Consider the following 16198-nt stretch of genomic DNA (forward strand, 5'->3'; position numbering starts at 1 on the left):
TGGTCTAGCCCCATAGTATTTTAAGTACTGAGTCCTGATGAGTAGCCTATTTTCAGCATAATAAGCGTGTATGTGCTTGCAATAATACATAATTTATACCACTAGTAATATATCCAAAGCGCCTCAACTTAGCCCAGGTGGCCACTGAGGGTGTGGATAGGCACCCCTCATGTATTTTTTTTTTTCTCATTGCCAACGCCGTCAACTCACCCCGCGCTATTAAGATTCTTTCAACCCGCTCTCCCAGTTATTTTATTCTGACAAAATGGGTGGAATCGGCAGAGAAGGTATATATTACCTCACATTCTTGTATTCTTGAAATCCGGTTCACTAATATTTTATGGTCTACAGGTGGCAAGGCCAAGCCCTTGAAGGCAGCCAAGAAGGAGAAGAAGGAACTCGACGAGGATGAGCTCGCTCACCAGGCCAAGATCAAGGCTGGTATGTCTTTTTGATGACCCTATTCAGAGAGTCACTTACCGATAATTTTCTTTAGACGCCAAAGCCCGCAAGGACATGCAAGATGCGGCCAAGGGCAAGAAGGGTCCCCTCAACACCGGCCAGCAGGGCATCAAGAAGTCCGGCAAGAAATAAACGGATCGAATACCCCTCAGCGGATCACTTGCCAACAATCCTCACAACGAGCCTTGACACCAGGTTTCTCGAGTCCATGTTCACGACCTACACGAGCCATGTTCAATGAGAGAGCGGAGGATGGGTGGCTTCGAATGTGTGATCGCGCCAGCATCACTGCACTCATAGTTCATTGCTATGGGTCTTTTGTATATCTTTAGCCACCAATACCTATTTCGCGCTTGATCGCATTTTCACATATACAAGTTTCCTAGAATGATTGATGATTGACTTCCTTAAAAAGCAATGGGATTAATCAGGCCAAAACATATCAACACAAACCGCCACAGCTTGGGCAAATTCCGAATAAAGTGGGTATCATCCTGCCATGCAGGGGAATCAAACGCTCAAAACACAACCACCATGCCCCAATATCGGAAAAAGAACAAGCAAAATGCCTCGAAAAAAAAAGGTAGAATCAAACAGGACGCTAACAAATCCACAGTAGCATCAGAAATGAGATCAAGATCAGCCGCGCATAGACCAAATCACAATCCAACAGCAATCCAGTCCAACCTCCACTAACTAGTAACTCGCTTGACCCAGAGATTATTGCCATCGCCAGAATTCTCCTTCTCGTCCAGACGACGCCACGCTCGAGAAATCTTCATACCAAGATCATGCTCTTCTTTCTTGATATCCGCAATCTCGTCTTCGATGCCCTTGATGCTCTTCTGGGCCTCAGCTTTAGCAGCCAGGTCATACACAGCCGAAGTAGGCTGAATGACCTTTTTCAATTCAAGGATCAACGCCTCCAAACTGAATCTGCGCTGAGTAAGATCGTCCCTCTTGGCCTCCATTGCTTCAATGCGGCCCTTCGCATCTAGTGGTATCTCGGGTGGAGGCGAAGGCGACTGCACGGGCATCTGCGCGCCTTGCTGTGCGGCCTGAGATGGAGTGGGCTTTCGGACGGGCTTGGTCGAGACAGGCTGCTTCTTCGAAGTTGGCACGCCGATTGGGACTGGGCGGCGTCGAGCCATGATAGAAGATGTGGATACGTCGTCTGTAGATCGGGTTTCGAGTTGCATACTCTCCCGCGGGCTTGCATCTTGACTGCCGGGTTCGGTGGCTGTGTATGTAGTTGCGCTGAAACGGCTCCTGGGCTCATTTCTCGTGAGCATCATGTCGTTGAAATCGTTGTCGAACTTGAGTAGTGGCTTATCCTCCTCTGGCAGGCGGCTTGGAGCGTGCTCTGTTGCCGGTCTCCGGGGAAATGACACTGGACCACCGGCGGTGATAGTGGTTACAGTTGTAGGAGCGAAGCTAAAGTTATCGAGCTGGGGACTCGTCTTTAGCACGCCGTTTCCGCTGCGCTTGCTGGAATGCTCTTCCACTGGAAACACACGTGACGATGATCTACTTCTGGGTTCCTTTTGCGAAAAATCTTCGGTCTTCGAGAAACTGCTGATCCGGTTTCGAGCTGCGTTGAGGGTCTTCTTGGGATTGAATCCCTGGCCCCAGTTTAGTAGGTTGGACGAATGAGCCCCGGGGGGTTTGTGGAACGAGGTGTTACGGGGATCAACCTGGCTAGCTCTACCAAAATCGCTCGAGGTCGGTTCGCCCGAAAAGTTATCCCAGCGCGTCGATTTGCCAGAGATAAATCGCCTGGGGTCCTGATCATACTGGGGAGGCTGGACAGGTTGGACAGGTTGAACCCGGGAATGAGAGGGTGTGTCAACATAGTCTACCTTGGGAATAGGAGTTGGCGATGACGAGATCCCAGTCTCCTGTTGCGCATAATCAGGAAATGGGTCCCCTTCGCCGATGGGTGAGACACAGAAACTACTTTGGCTTGCCCGCCGATGAGCTTCAACAATCGGCGAAACAGCAGGCGAGACATCCGAGTGTCTCTTATTGATATCATCATGCGGGACGGGATTCGGTTGTAACGACGAATGCAAATCGCTGGTTTCCATTAGATATGCTATTAAACAGGTAGCAAACACGAGACTTACTCAGGCAGAGCGGGCAACTTTTTTGCGACCATATCATGCACAGGGTCTGATGTGGTGGGTGGGTTGCCGCTCAATATGGGGCCGCTGATCGAGGGCCGTTTGGACTTGTGGAACGGTCTTTTAGACCACATATCGATTTTCTCACGCTCTAGACGTGGCAGAGGGTTGGTTTTGGTCGGAAAAAAAAGTGCAGAGTTCACGTAAAACGATAAAAAAAGTTCAAGTCACAACAAAAAGAATGAAAGGGAATGAAAAGAGGTAAAGGATCGCAAAATATGGAAGGGGCTCTGTTTTCTAGGCCACAATGCGCAGCCCAACACGGAAGCTTAGGAAGAAGAATGCGAAAAGTTATACGGATAAGAATGACTCGAACAGCTAAGAAGAAATGCAAAGAAAGAAGAACTAGACAAGGAAATCAATTCTCGATGGAAATAACTTGAAATAACATGGCATCCACTAATAGAAGTGGGCAGATTAAAATGGGGGCGATAGTCCAGTGGGGAGAGCTCTTGAAACATTTCAGGGACTGTTGGGCGTTTTACGTTTTATTTTTGGAGTCCGAGAGCCTAGTATCCAATCAATTCACATGTGAGAGAAGTGGCTACTCCGTCGATAATTCCTAAATATAACCTGAAGAAGCCAAAGAATGAAAGAGAATGTTCATATAAGGTCCAATCACGTGTAGGGGAAAGATGTCGATGTCATCCCGAGCTTCCCGACTTTCCACCTACTCTCTCCAAACACAAACAATTTGCCATAATGGGTATACATATGTCCCACGTTGCTCATGGTCTGAACACCCGCTAATCTAGCAACTGCAGATAATTCTACGCCACAGGCCGAAGTGTTCGTGTCCCCCACATCTCATTCGATCTCACTCGATACACACGGAAGATGAAACATCAACCCAACTAACCGCTAGCTACCCAACAGGATGTCTATCGCCTCGCCCATCAACCTGATCCTAGTCTCCCTCTTTGGAGTCTTGGTGTACTGGCACTTCCGCCCCAAGGCGCCAATCACTCTCCCCCGTGCTCCGCCGCCAACCGTCTTCAAGACCTACGTTCCCAAGACTCTTATTGAGTTCAACGGCGAGGAAGGCCGGCCCGTTTACCTGTCCGTCCGCGGCCGCGTCTTCGATGTCACCCCTGGCAGGAACTTCTATGGGCCGGTATGTGTTTGGAATTCGTGAAAGAGCACCGGGAAGCGCCGTTGGAGCTGAAGCTGACCATACGATTGATACAGGGTGGACCTTACGAGAACTTCGCTGGCCGGGACGCCTCGCGCGGCTTGGCTTTCCAGAGCTTCGATGAGGATATGCTGACCAAGGACCTGTCCGCGCCGTTGGACGATCTGAAGGATTTGGATGCGGAGCAGCTGGAGAACCTGCAGTCGTGGGAAGACCGCTTCAATGAAAAGTACTTGGTTGTTGGAAAGTTGGTGGCTGAGGGCGATCCCGAGGCTCCTAAGTCGTGACCGCACAGCGAAAGGATTATTGGGTTAATACATATTCTGTACGGCAATGGCTGATATCTAGCGTTTACAAGGACGAGGGTGAGCTTGGAAGACACGAGGCATATGTGATCTATTTTTTTTTCCGGCATCAATTCAAAAGCGCCGCAACCGAATCTCGGGTTTATTTTGCAATACTATCTAAGCCCCATGAAATGTAACCCAGCTGGCCCCCGCTAGCATTCAAATGGCACACGATAGTAAGAAATAACGAAAAAAACCGAGGTCTCGCTCCGCACCAAAGGTTCGAGTCTCGAAGAACGACATGACCAGATACGAAAAAGTGAAGTAGCCCAGCAACACCCGTCGAACCGTTTGATGCAAGACATCTTGACAACCCCTCCAATGTGTCCCATTTGTGGTCTTCTCGGTCTACCAGATCCCCTACCCTATCCAACTGTTTTGTTGGTGACATGGCCTGGTAGAAGGGGTCAAACCGCCGGCATGTTCTGATTTTGTCGCTATTTGGGGCATCCTATTTAGATTAACAAGTTAGTTGAGTTGAGTATCGGAAGAGGATCTATCTCACCAAGGGCTGTAGTGTACAGCGGAACGTATTAGGCCTCAGGAATGATCATGCATGACTTTACATGAAGCAAGGCCATTTTCGGGTTCATCGACTCTCGGTCCGATGGTCGACTTGTACTCCGTAAGAAAAAGCGTGGTTAGGATATTCCACCTTCGGGCCGCAGCTGAGACAGTGCTCTTCCTAGTATTAGCCAAGGCTCAGATATATCATAGAAGGAGAATCATCATACTTTATCGTCAGAATTGAATGCCCCGAAAGAAATGGGAACAATATGGGTTGCTTCCAAGGTGTACAACTGGTGACCTTGGAAGTGATTTGATTGGATGGAAGGGGACGGGAGTGTCAAGTGGACCCCGGGCGGCTGCAGATCACGGGGTCACGTGACTATAAACAGTATACATGAAGGTGTTTTTCACCAGATTATACAGTCTGGTGATGGTTATCTTTCTGAATATTAGTGCATGAAGAAATCATCGATATAACATATATCGCACCAAGTGTACGACGAAGCCCTTCTCATGTCCGGTCTCAAAATTCTCAAAATCCAGTAGTCCATCCCACAGCACATCCCATAGTATGAAAGTGTTCCAGGAGCTATGTACTTTCGCTTCCCCAATGCCTCTGGTAGAAGAGCTACTATCAATGATAACGATATCCGGAACTTTTCTGTATCCAGCTGTTGCAGGTATGCTTTGAAGTCTGCGATACTCTTGGGACCGTACTATAATGGGAGGGGGGAGGGGGAAGAGAGATCTATGTTGTATCTACCTACATATTTAGGTACCTATCTATGTAGCAAACAGAATCTGTCCCATGGATGCCTAACTACTAACTAATCAGGCACCAATCAGGCATCAAACAGATACCGATGATGTTGCGTTTCAAGAAATGCAGCCACTGGTCGGCCAAGGCATTCATTCGTTCAAGCGTCCTTGTAGGCCGGTCTCGCCTCCTAATACCAGCTGTTCCTCGGATCTCAACCTTTCTGAGGAATATCGTTTCGTACGTGGACAAAGGACCACGCTACAGCTTTCGTATATCGGGCAATTTCGCCTCTAAGATATTACAACTATTAGTACACTGATAAATCGTGAGTAAGTGTAGTGTATACCAGAATGAGGATATCGAGAGCGACATGGAGAACGAAATCTTGAAAGACATCTAGAAAGACACCCAAAAAGACATTGTAGAAGACTGTTAAATATAACATCTATGATATGAACTTGGGCCGTTATTGAAGTCCTATATCATCAAGGACAGAGGCCGCATAAGCAGCCGACTATACTAAACGGAATGAGATTGTGACTCTCAATATATGATAATGTGGTGATTCAGGAAAAATAGCGGTGTGAGATAAAGCAAGGCGAAAAACCTGGAAGTTGTGGTCATTATATACGTCCGCCTCGGGGCACAAAGAACACTTACGATGCAGTTCTAAGCCATGCAACCATATCCTATGCAAACTCGCAATGGAGGCATCAGTGCTGTGGCAAAAGAAACTAGCAGATGTATCATGATTTTGAAACATGTACGAAGGCCCTACTAGTTAGTACTATCCTTCTCGGCTTTATTGCTCTGCATCCCTCATTAACTAGGGATACTTCAGTGTTCGACTTCCCTACAGTACCTAGTCTACAAGAATCAACCCCATGCTTTTACATCTTGAAAATACAAGATTATCAAACATCTACAATAAAAATGTTGGAAATCAAATGTTACAATCCAAATGTCATAATCATCGTAACTTAAAGAATATCACAAAACCAATCGTGCACCCCAACTTTGTCGCGGAAGACAAATAACAAGAATGATGTGAATATGAAAAGAGTAATTCAAAGTTCTCCACGAAGTCTCTCCGTGTGCTCAGAGACCTTCTTCTGGACCTTTTCAGCAGCTTCAGTGCCTTGGGCGCGGCCGCTAGCAGCACCGATCTTCAATTGATCCATAACCCACTGCAAAGTATCCATGACCTTGGCATAGATGGTAGCTTGCGGGCTTGCGGTGCCGTACTTAAAGTACTGGGCGTTGCGTCGGGCAGCAGCTCGGAGCTCATTGATGCTCGAGCCCTGGTAGGTAGGAACACCATAGTTGTCCAGGTACCTCTTGAGCTCAGATTGCGACCATTGGTCGAAAGTGGCATCCTTGGCTGTGCCAGTCGCCTGGGCGAGGGCAGTAGTCGCAGAGGCGTACTGTTCGCCGCCAGCCTTGGAAGCCTTGGCGTAGGAGTCCTGCGCATTTTTAATAAGCTGCTCGCGTGAGGCACCGGCCTGCTTGGCTGCCTTGTGGTTCACGGCAGACAGGTAGTTCCTGGGAAAGGTCAGCGGGTGAGATCATAATCAACAGATAGGTATGTACTTACACCAGGTGTTCTTTGTCCCAAGTATCGAAGCTGTACTGGTTCCATCCACCGGCAGCCTTGTGGGCGTTGGCGCGGACCTTAGCAACGAGTTCATCACGCTTGCTGTTCTGAGGGACGGGGATGCTTCGGGCATCAAGGAACGCTTTCAGGCGGGAGTCAGACCAGCCATTCAACGCAGTTTCGAAAGCATCGTCGACCTTCAGCTTGGCATAATCGGTAGCGCTCGCATATTCGTTCCCAGCCTTGGTAGTAGCAGCGCCAAACGCTTCCTCAGCAGCGGAGGAGGCACTCGACACCTGGCCGGAAAGATAGTAACGGTTCTTCCGGGCCAGAGCAATGAGTTCATTGCGCTTCGAGCCCTGAGGCACCTTGACATTGTGCTCGTCAAGGAATTCCTTCAGCTTCGAGTCGGACCAGGCGTTGAAAAGCTGATCACTCAGAGTCTCCTTGGCAGCCTCAGCCTCAGCGGATGCAGATGCAGCAATGCTCTGGGACTGCAAGCTGATAATGCGTGAGTTGCGGCGAACAGATGCAATGAGCTTATCACGGGTGGACGGCTGGGGTACCGGCCATCCACGCTCGTCGAGCCATTCCTTGAGATCCGAGTCGGACCACTCCTCATACAGCCAGTCTCCGGGGTAGGAAGCCGTTTGGCCAATCTTCGTGGCGATCTTCTCATAGTTCTCACGCACGGTCTTGATTAGAAGGTCGCGTCTGCGGGGCTGGGGGGCAGGAATGCCATGGCGATCGAGGAAAGCCTTCAACTGAGAGTCGGTCCAACTATACCGGTCAGCCTTCATTCAAAACAGGGAAATGTGAGCACCCTACGTGTCAAAGACCCATTCTCTGGCATGATGGAGCTCATGATTGATGTTATCGGCAGCTTGTCCAAGGGGCTTCTGCACTCTGCTATCCCAGTTGGTCTTGACCAGGTTCTCCAGGTCGCGGCGGTCGGCGGGACTGGGATGGGGGATATCTGTATGAAGCGTCAGTATATGAAGCTGTTAGAAAGAGCAGTGCTACATACTATGGTCCGAGAGCCATCGCTCAAGCTCAGTTTCATGCCATTTGTTGTAGACTGTTGATGTTATTAGCTTGCGAAAGGGGATCTTTGTACCCAAGACAACATACTAGCCTTGCTCCACCAACTGGAAGCTGCCACTACTTCAGTGGAAGCGAGCAAGCAGATGAGGCCAGTGGCCAAATTCAACTTCATGTTGTGTTGGACAAAATTATAGGGTTTTGGTGTTTGGCAAGAATGGTATGAAGATGTCGAAGAGAATAGGAACAAAACTTATGGTTTTAAAGAGAGCTGCAAAAGCAAGAAAGGGCCATGATTGCGCAGTGACGTAGTTGGGGAATTTGCCTTGGATTGAGCTGGAGTGCATGAATCATCAATTTTCATTCTATGCTGCCCAGGTCTGGAACATTTCCTAGCTTGTTTCTGTATTTATTTAATAGCATAGAAATATTTATTACATACCAGTTTTTATCTCGAAGGCTTTTCTACTCTACATCGTAGTCTTCATGGCCAATTACCTGATACGGTTTAGCGTGCCTGTTTGAGTTTAGCGTGCTTCTGCCCTTAACCTTCCCGGTGCGTGTTTGTTTCTTTACTTTGAAAGCCTCTAAATGACTTCTATCTACACCTTCTACTGGAGGGCAAATAGACATATAACCCACCTGTCTCGCGGTAGAGAGACCGGTGACATCCATATTAAATTTAGGTCGCTAGATAGATCACCCACCTTGCCCCTCTGCCGTGGGAGCACATTCCTATCGTACCGTGAGGGCCACTTTGAATCGGAATTGTTCCATCAAGAATAGCTAGGACGGCACGACGATGCCGTACTGAATGAAGGCTAGCTTCCATCCGAATCAACGGCACCAGGAGCAAAGAACTTTTGAATTGCTGTTCGACTTAGTTTTACCACTTCTGATTTGGTAGTTATCAAGACATACTCTAATGATGCAACTGTGCGGTCTCCGACTTAGAATAATATACTCCGTACTAATAACGAATATGTGAAATGTCTGAGTTCTGATTCGGGCTTGTTTGTTTAGAGCAAGGGGCTAGGGGCTGCTAATTGAGGGGTCCCCTTACTCTTCGACACTTAGCCACCTCATCAAAAAAAGCCCGCCTTGCGTATATTGTGAATCTTGAACAAAACAAAAACTATAAACATATAACAGAGTACTAAGTATTTTTTGATTCTGTAGTAGATTCAGCATTCGGAGGATTTTGGTACAACGGATAGCCTCGCGGCGGCACTGAAACTGCGCTGAATCGTGGGTTTATATAGCATTGCCTTGTATTTCAAGGCTAGTTTTGTTCTTTTCTTTAATTCTATCCCCCCCTTTACTTACCACCGTTTATACACTATCAGTGAAGCATTTTTGAGATTCGACATCTAGAAATGCCGAGTACGACCGATAGTCCCGCGACGGCTCTGAAACTGCGTTATATAGTTCCAATCTTGGAACGTATTTGACACTAATCCCAACTAGGGATAGCCAGAACCACTTAATGCCATCTATTTAAGGCACAAAGGCATCAAGACATCAGGGCAGAGAGGGAGGGGTGCCCAACGAGGTACTCAAGTTTATGACACATATCTTGGGAATTCCTTCTCTTTGTCTTTGGAAATAGCAATTCCCTCTCAAATTGTTCAAGTAGAGAGCAAAATCTCCAATGTGACGAACTGATGTAATCAGCTGTTGTCACGAGTTCCCGACGCCCCGACCTCCTCATCTGAGCTTCATACATTCGTAAAGACAGTAAAGACACAACAATGGACCCATTAACACCCTACTGCCGCAAGCTGGCCTCGCCAGGCATTTTCCAAACTGTACTATCTGTGTACGTATCCCCGGAATCAAAACTAACAGTCCCCAATGACTGACGTACCATATAGCCTGATTATCCTCGGCATCCTCCTCTCATACCTCCCCCAACACATCCGCATCATCATCCGACGAAGCTCCTTCGGTATCTCCCCATACTTCATCCTCCTAGGGGTAACATCAGGGACATCGGCATTTGCCAATATCCTAGTATTCCCATCCACCGCGCAAGATGTCGCCTGCTGCCAGGAGATCAGTGGGATTGCATGCTTCGCAGGGCTACTTGGGGTATTCCAGATGGCCATGCAATGGCTCTGTTTCTTTTCCATGTGAGTTGAACGAAGCGCTGAGTGATTTCTGATTCCGAATTCCCGATCGAACACCCCCACCAAAACCCACACCCGAGCTTGTCTAATCGTATCTAGTCTTTTGCTATTCGTGATCTACTTCCCGCGCGCCACATCCCCCACAGACCCATTGGACACTGTGTCCTCCGCCTCCGGCGGACCGACCTACCGCACCGCGCTCGTTATAACGGGGATATGTCTACTGCACGCGCTCGTGACGATCATCCTTTCCCTAGCGTTCGAGCTGCGCCAGCCGGCTGCTGTTTCGGCCTGGGCAAACTTCCTCGGAGTCCTCGCTGCGATCCTCGCGTCGATCCAGTACTTCCCGCAGATCTATACTACCTTCCGGCTGCGGTGCGTGGGGAGCTTGAGTATCCCCATGATGTGCATCCAGACGCCGGGGAGTCTTATCTGGGCTGCTAGTCTGGCTGCCCGCAAGGGTTGGAGTGGCTGGAGTATTTGGGGCGTGCTAGTTGTCACGGCCTGTTTGCAGGGTACCTTGTTGATAATGGCCATCTATTTTGAGTACTTCGGGTCCGACAACAAGCGGGAAGTTGGGCAGCTGGGTGATCAGAATGGGGCGCCCAATGGATCGGCTCATGCTGGTGAGAGTGCCCAGCAAGAACCTGCGCATGAGGAGCGACCATCTGAGGAGACGCCGCTGCTTCAGAGCCAGTGATGTGCGCATACCAGATTTGCGGCGTGTTGCTTTTATATAGTGCTATCTCGTAGCTTTGGTAGAAACGAAATACCATACAGTTCTAGAAAGATTGGTGATCCAAAAAATAAATTCTTAATAAACCCTTCAATGGGCAGGCATATCGCAAGTCGAGGGGTGTCACTTGCGACAAAACGACAGATATTTATCCCGGTCACCTCCAAGGCATATCCTCTTCACAAGAAAACACATCCCCCTGTCATCGCGTCGTGGTATTTGTTTCGGGGCCCATAATTTACTGGGCGCTGTAGATCAGACGGAAGACGTCGTTGAGCACGAAGTAGCTTCCGGCACCATCGGGCTGCAGCTTGAAGCACTGGGTGTAGTTCATGGGCTTCTGCTCCTCGTCGACCTGTTGATAGAGAAATTGACATTAGTTAAGAAAACAGAAGAAGTGATTGGCATTCAACATACCAGGAGGGCACCAGTAACAAGCACAACGATGCCGTCTCCGCTGGAGGGCTGGGCGTCGAAGGTGGCAATCTGGTGCTGAACCTTCTGGAAGGGCAGAGTCTAGAGTTGCAAAATCAGTATTGGAATATTCTTCTCATATTGACCCACGTGGGTCAGGATTTTGGGGTTGACGAACGCTGAGCTTCTCAGTAATGGCAGAGACACCCTGGACCGAGTTGGTCTCGAAGGTAAGCATAGACTGGTCACGCTATTGGTTGATAATTGCCGTTAGCGCACATTCATATATCTCTCGCTTGTAAGGGGATCTGGAGAGCGGGGCTTACGTAGAGACCAGCCAGGCCAGATCGGTTTCCGTCAAAGGTGTGGTAGTAGAACTGCACAAACTGCTCTGTACAGGTTGATCAAAGGTTAGAATATGATTATTTGTGTATGATATAACACCCATCTCTTGGGGCATCATTTCCATCTAGGGCGGCAGGATCATTGGGAACAGGCGCATTGCTGGATCCGTGGGGATGAAGCAGGAAAGTATGGGTATAATGTACCAGCGATAGCGTTGAAGTCTGCGTAAATCACCAAGTTTGTTAGTCAATTTTTCATCTTGATGTTCGCATTGCTTCTTTCATCAGTTCCCATCGCATTGCGCAACATAGTCACACACTGCTGTCTGGGATCCAAACGATCAGACCCCTCCATCCTCTTCGGGAGGGGTATATATGAGCCAAGTGCGGGAGGAAGACATACCAGCCATTTTGAAGAATTTGTATTTGGAATAAAAGAAAGAAAAGGGTGATGCTATTGTATTTGAAGAGTACAGGGAGTTGAGCGCGAAAGGAGAAAGGTATTTGTTGATGAGGGGTTGTGGGGCAGGAAATGTTCTGCCGATGATGCCTGGCTGCCTTATGTATTGAAAGAGCCTCCACTTGACAGGTCTGAAGTAGTACTACAGTCTCTATTTATACAAGAGAAAATCATTTCAAATAATCATTCATTGTTCATTGTTATTCATTACAAGTATCTTTCAGGTATCATCCGGTGCTATCCATAAAACGATTACAATCATGCCCAACCTTACTCCGAATCCGAGGCGAACATATCTTCAGCTTTGGGCCGTGGCTTTCGTCGTCGTGTTTCTGGCTCCTGCTGCCCAGCTGATTGTTCAGATTTGTCAGATTGAGTTGGGTGCTGAGGTGAGTACTGAGGTAGCTGCTGGGGTATCTCGGTTTGGGTATCTTCATCGCCCAATGACGGCGCCTTAAGCATGGACTCCCCATCAACATTCTTCAGTTCACGGATTTCCATTGCAGCTCCATCCTTTCCATTCACTGATTCGTCCACTGCATGATCAGAGGTAGATAGCTTTTTCTCATTCGCAGGGCGAGTAGGGTCAAACTTTCCACCTCGCTCATCATCAACTGTCTTCCATCGACTCTTGCTTTTGGCAAATGCAACAGCAGCTTGATCTGCATGGGCCTTCTCTGTCTCCTTCTGCTTCTGTAATTCTGCTTCTGTAAGCGGTGGCTTTTCAAACACTTTGGTAAAATGCTCCTGGTTCAATTGCGTAAAACAACACCACCCTTCCCACAGATGTAAAAGGGAGCCAATGCTGCGCTTCCACTTCTCTGCTTTCAGTCGTCCCCATTTCAGGTCCTTGTCAAGTCGGCCAAGGTGTTCAAACACCTTGCGTGAGCGCAGAGCATTTTCAAACAGCTGGCGGTATCGCCATGCATGGCGGACGCCACTGGTTGCCGACGCCGAGAGAATATCAGAGATGATGTAGAGGGCGACAAGCTTTGCGGAGGACATATCCAATTGTTCATCGGATGGGATTGCATTGTCCTTATCAGTGATCGCTAGTCTGGCAGCATTCTTTTCCAATTCTCGATTTGGGTTGGCGCCGGTGTAAGCTAGAGGCCGGAAAACGTTTCGGATGGCCATGTCGACAACCTCGGGTGCCCCCACTGCCGCGTGATCAATAGCGAATGCTGTGACTCGCGCAACATCTCCTCGTCGGAGCTTTGCACTGGTCGTCGGAAGTCGTGCAAGAAGATGAGTAATCTTGGCCATCTTGAAGGGGTTCAAGAAGCTCGGTTCATCGCTGTGTGTGTTGGCTCCGTCCGAAGGTGCTCCACCGAGGTTCCGTCTTTCAGATTCCCCATCCGAATGTTCTTCGTCAGATGAGTCGTAATCTGGGTGTGACACAAATTGGTTCAGGCGAGTGACGTTCTCAAACTTGAGATGCTGTTTGGGGGGTAACCAGAGCGGTCCATTCTCAAAGATCATCGCCGGCTTATCAATGTTCTTCTTTTTGGGATCTGTGATTATTTGCCACAATTTCCACCGGTAGTATACACCACCAGGCGACCTTGGATCGAACAACCAGGCCCACTTTTCGTCCATCTGGACTTCTGGCCGACTCGTCAACAATGCCTCAAATCCAGGACCTTGTTTCACGAGTTGCTCAATAGTCTTGTGTATCTGTCTCAACTGTCTTATATCTGTCGGTAGCTCCACCTGCACCTGAGTGGTTGGGCCATTTCTACCAACGCTTGGTCCATAAGAGCTTGGGGGTGCGAATCCCCCGCGATGTGGCCCTGGTGGTGGAGCTCGACTCAAGCTTGTGCCGAAACTCGGTGGAATAGGCTTGGCGCCAAACGGAAGAGAAGTAGTAGTCGACGAGAGGCCGGAGGGCAGATGCATGTTTGAATTCATCGCAGTAGAGGAAAGGTGTCGACAGAGGGTCAGGTAGTACCCCCAGCCAAGGTATTTGTTTTGCAGCGTGCTCACAGCTGCATCGATATTAGAGGCGGCCGAGTCGCTTGCGAGGGTGACGAGTGCAGAAGAGGACTCGCGGTGAGTTGGCAATTGTCCAGGTGGGGGGATAATCTTGACATTGTCCACGGTCAGGGTCGAGGGGATCAATGCCTTGATCACAGACGGAGATGTCCCCGGAGGAAGCGACGCGAGGTACAACGTGGGTTTGGGAGCTGCCCTCTCCTCCTCGTCAAGTGCTCTGTCGGCTTCAGTTGAAGTAAGCATGTTTTCAAATTTGAGAGGGTCGCGACGGGGAGGGGGAAAGATTTCGTGGGAACGTTTGTGTGAAAGTGAGGGCGGCGGAGGGGCTAAGGGTCCATGGCCACTGCCGCGTGAAGAGGAAGCTGCGAAATGACGCCTGGGAGGGCCACCACTCCTGCCTCTAAATGTATTCGGTCCTCCATCTAATGACTGTGGTACAACTGAATCCTCATCTTCGAATGATTTGACAAATTCCTCATAGACTGCAGCTGTCTCTGCTTTTTCCCGGGCGCGTTTGGCCTCCGCTTCGGCCTTTTGACGCTCAAAAAGTGATTTCTTTGGAAGCGCAGAGAGTTTCGCAGAGACGTCGGGGAAGGTCTTCCCCTTCGACTCGTCCGACATGATGAGAATCAGCTGTAACTGCAGGGAGCTAACGAGCTTCAAAAACAAGCAGGATGAAGGAATTTGATAGATATCCGAAGAGACAGCAGTTCTAGAAGAGCTAGAAGAATAAACCTCTCAATAACTAAACAAATCAATTACGCTATAGTAGGCGGTCGGGCTTCATCCAATCAGCGGGCGTTACGCCTTGGCACGTGCACGGCAGCAGGCAAGAAAAAGGCGGTGAATGTCATTTAGACTTCCAAAGTTGAGTTCGTTTTATCGATAGGATTATCAATGGACCGATAAGGAGGTGTCGAAATGGGATATGGATGGCCTCCCTAGGCCCTAAACAGGAATCATGGTTTTTGTTATGGTCTAGTGGGAAAGTGGCTGTGTTTTTTGCCACAGAAGGTTCCAACTTCCAAGGCTAACATTTTGATACTTTTCACGTGGTATAGTAAATAACATCGAGTGATTATTCTAGGGTATTATTATCCATGGATAATTACACCCCCTTTTAAGGATGAGTCAAGAAAGACTCACTCAGGACGAGTAAGACTAGTCAGGAAGGACCCGGGCCGGGCCCAGCGGGCCAAGGAATATTCATTGACTGGAAATGAGATGCTTGCTAAGGAAGAATATTGACTAGGTGGGTGGGTGTCTTTTATAGACAACCCTTTGACCGTTTTCCGGATCTGCCATAGGATCCGTCCTTCCCTAATTCTCGATATACCCATATCGAGAATTTACCCTAGTTCTATCTCGAGTCAGGTTCAACCCAAGCTCAGGTTCATCCCAGCTTAGCTTCCAGCTTAGGTTCCGGATCAGGTTCAGGTCGAGTCAAGTTTAGATCAGGTCAAGGTCCGGTTAAGGTCCGGTTAAGGTCCGGTTAAGGTCTAGTTAAGGTCTAGTTAAGGTCTAGTTAAGGTCTAGTTAAGGTCTAGTTAAGGTCTAGTTAAGGTCTAGTTAAGGTCTAGTTAAGGTCTAGTTAAGGTCGAGGATAGGACGAGTCAAGGCCGAGGATAGGTCGAGGATAGGTCGAGTCAAGGTCGGGTTAAGGTCGGGTTCTTTAGAATAGTAGTCAGGTTCGAGTGAGATCGTCTACCTAATCCCCTATAAGAGAGCTAGACGGGTCCACAGCCCGTCTACCTAGCTCTCTACCCCGTTTTCTTAGGTAGATCGGACGAAATCAGGCGTCTTCGTTCTCAGAACGGCAGCAACTTCAACTTCGACTTCAAATATAGCACGGCAGGCAGATGAAAGAATTCCTCGCGGAATGATTGTGGACTGGTGGAAAAGTGACGGGAGGAACCGGACAGCTGCCTGGAACAGACCCATGGCTTGCGGAAACAAGGGACGGGTGATATGCTTCTGGCAATGGCGAGTCTCTGAAAAACTTCACCATTGGAGCATTGAGCGCACAAAGATGTTGTGGGTATAAGTTGACCGAAGGAGGGAATAGATGAGGTCTGCCCCATACATGCACTG

At 48.8% G+C, this 16198-nt stretch overlaps 7 protein-coding genes across 7 annotated transcripts; 3 read left to right on the plus strand and 4 right to left on the minus strand.

The window, feature by feature from the left end:
• Nucleotides 1-265: 265 nt before the first annotated feature.
• On the plus strand, nt 266-594 carry N7471_002920 (translation machinery-associated protein 7; the record flags this gene model as incomplete). The annotated part of the gene is made up of 3 exons (XM_057275640.1): nt 266-287; nt 352-441; nt 497-594. The coding sequence occupies 3 exons, from the start codon at nt 266-268 to the stop codon at nt 592-594; spliced, it is 210 nt and encodes a 69-aa protein (XP_057140278.1).
• Nucleotides 595-860: 266 nt separating this feature from the next.
• N7471_002921 (uncharacterized protein) lies at nt 861-3027 on the minus strand. The gene is made up of 2 exons (XM_057275641.1): nt 2589-3027; nt 861-2538 (listed from the first exon to the last, which is right to left on the minus strand). Exons 1-2 carry the CDS (start codon nt 2717-2719, stop codon nt 1155-1157), a joined length of 1515 nt encoding a protein of 504 aa, XP_057140279.1. The 5' UTR covers nt 2720-3027; the 3' UTR covers nt 861-1154.
• Nucleotides 3028-3347: 320 nt separating this feature from the next.
• Nucleotides 3348-4064, plus strand: N7471_002922 (cytochrome b5-like heme/steroid binding domain-containing protein; the record flags this gene model as incomplete). Its single annotated transcript, XM_057275642.1, has 4 exons — nt 3348-3351; nt 3410-3434; nt 3522-3759; nt 3834-4064. The coding sequence occupies 4 exons, from the start codon at nt 3348-3350 to the stop codon at nt 4062-4064; spliced, it is 498 nt and encodes a 165-aa protein (XP_057140280.1).
• A 2397-nt stretch (nt 4065-6461) lies between these two features.
• Nucleotides 6462-8204, minus strand: ish1 (double-strand break repair enhancer MSC1; the record flags this gene model as incomplete). The annotated part of the gene is made up of 5 exons (XM_057275643.1): nt 6462-6936; nt 6989-7768; nt 7817-7964; nt 8016-8066; nt 8120-8204. The coding sequence occupies 5 exons, from the start codon at nt 8202-8204 to the stop codon at nt 6462-6464; spliced, it is 1539 nt and encodes a 512-aa protein (XP_057140281.1).
• Nucleotides 8205-9615: 1411 nt separating this feature from the next.
• N7471_002924 (PQ-loop repeat-containing protein) lies at nt 9616-10909 on the plus strand. The gene is made up of 3 exons (XM_057275644.1): nt 9616-9848; nt 9904-10161; nt 10258-10909. Exons 1-3 carry the CDS (start codon nt 9781-9783, stop codon nt 10856-10858), a joined length of 927 nt encoding a protein of 308 aa, XP_057140282.1. The 5' UTR covers nt 9616-9780; the 3' UTR covers nt 10859-10909.
• Nucleotides 10910-11132: 223 nt separating this feature from the next.
• Nucleotides 11133-12062, minus strand: N7471_002925 (nuclear transport factor 2 family protein; the record flags this gene model as incomplete). Its single annotated transcript, XM_057275645.1, has 6 exons — nt 11133-11249; nt 11312-11410; nt 11487-11558; nt 11635-11699; nt 11857-11874; nt 12056-12062. The coding sequence occupies 6 exons, from the start codon at nt 12060-12062 to the stop codon at nt 11133-11135; spliced, it is 378 nt and encodes a 125-aa protein (XP_057140283.1).
• A 320-nt stretch (nt 12063-12382) lies between these two features.
• N7471_002926 (SWAP/Surp domain-containing protein) lies at nt 12383-14728 on the minus strand (the record flags this gene model as incomplete). The annotated part of the gene is made up of 1 exon (XM_057275646.1): nt 12383-14728. The coding sequence occupies one exon, from the start codon at nt 14726-14728 to the stop codon at nt 12383-12385; it is 2346 nt and encodes a 781-aa protein (XP_057140284.1).
• Nucleotides 14729-16198: the final 1470 nt, after the last annotated feature.

Source organism: Penicillium samsonianum (genome assembly GCF_028829775.1).
Source record: "Penicillium samsonianum strain IBT 33392 chromosome Unknown utg000002l_segment0_segment0, whole genome shotgun sequence".
Classification (NCBI taxonomy): domain Eukaryota; kingdom Fungi; phylum Ascomycota; class Eurotiomycetes; order Eurotiales; family Aspergillaceae; genus Penicillium; species Penicillium samsonianum.

Excerpts from the sequence above, each read along its gene's own strand:
- N7471_002921 (XM_057275641.1), bottom strand. The coding sequence starts at position 2,719 with ATGTGGTCTAAAAGACCGTTCCACAAGTCCAAACGGCCCTCGATCAGC. Across the intron at positions 2,539-2,588 it reads AAGTTGCCCGCTCTGCCTGA|CGATTTGCATTCGTCGTTAC; the intron begins GTAAGTCTCGTG and ends AATGGAAACCAG.
- N7471_002924 (XM_057275644.1), top strand. The coding sequence starts at position 9,781 with ATGGACCCATTAACACCCTACTGCCGCAAGCTGGCCTCGCCAGGCATT. Across the intron at positions 9,849-9,903 it reads TTCCAAACTGTACTATCTGT|CCTGATTATCCTCGGCATCC; the intron begins GTACGTATCCCC and ends CGTACCATATAG. Across the intron at positions 10,162-10,257 it reads TGGCTCTGTTTCTTTTCCAT|TCTTTTGCTATTCGTGATCT; the intron begins GTGAGTTGAACG and ends AATCGTATCTAG.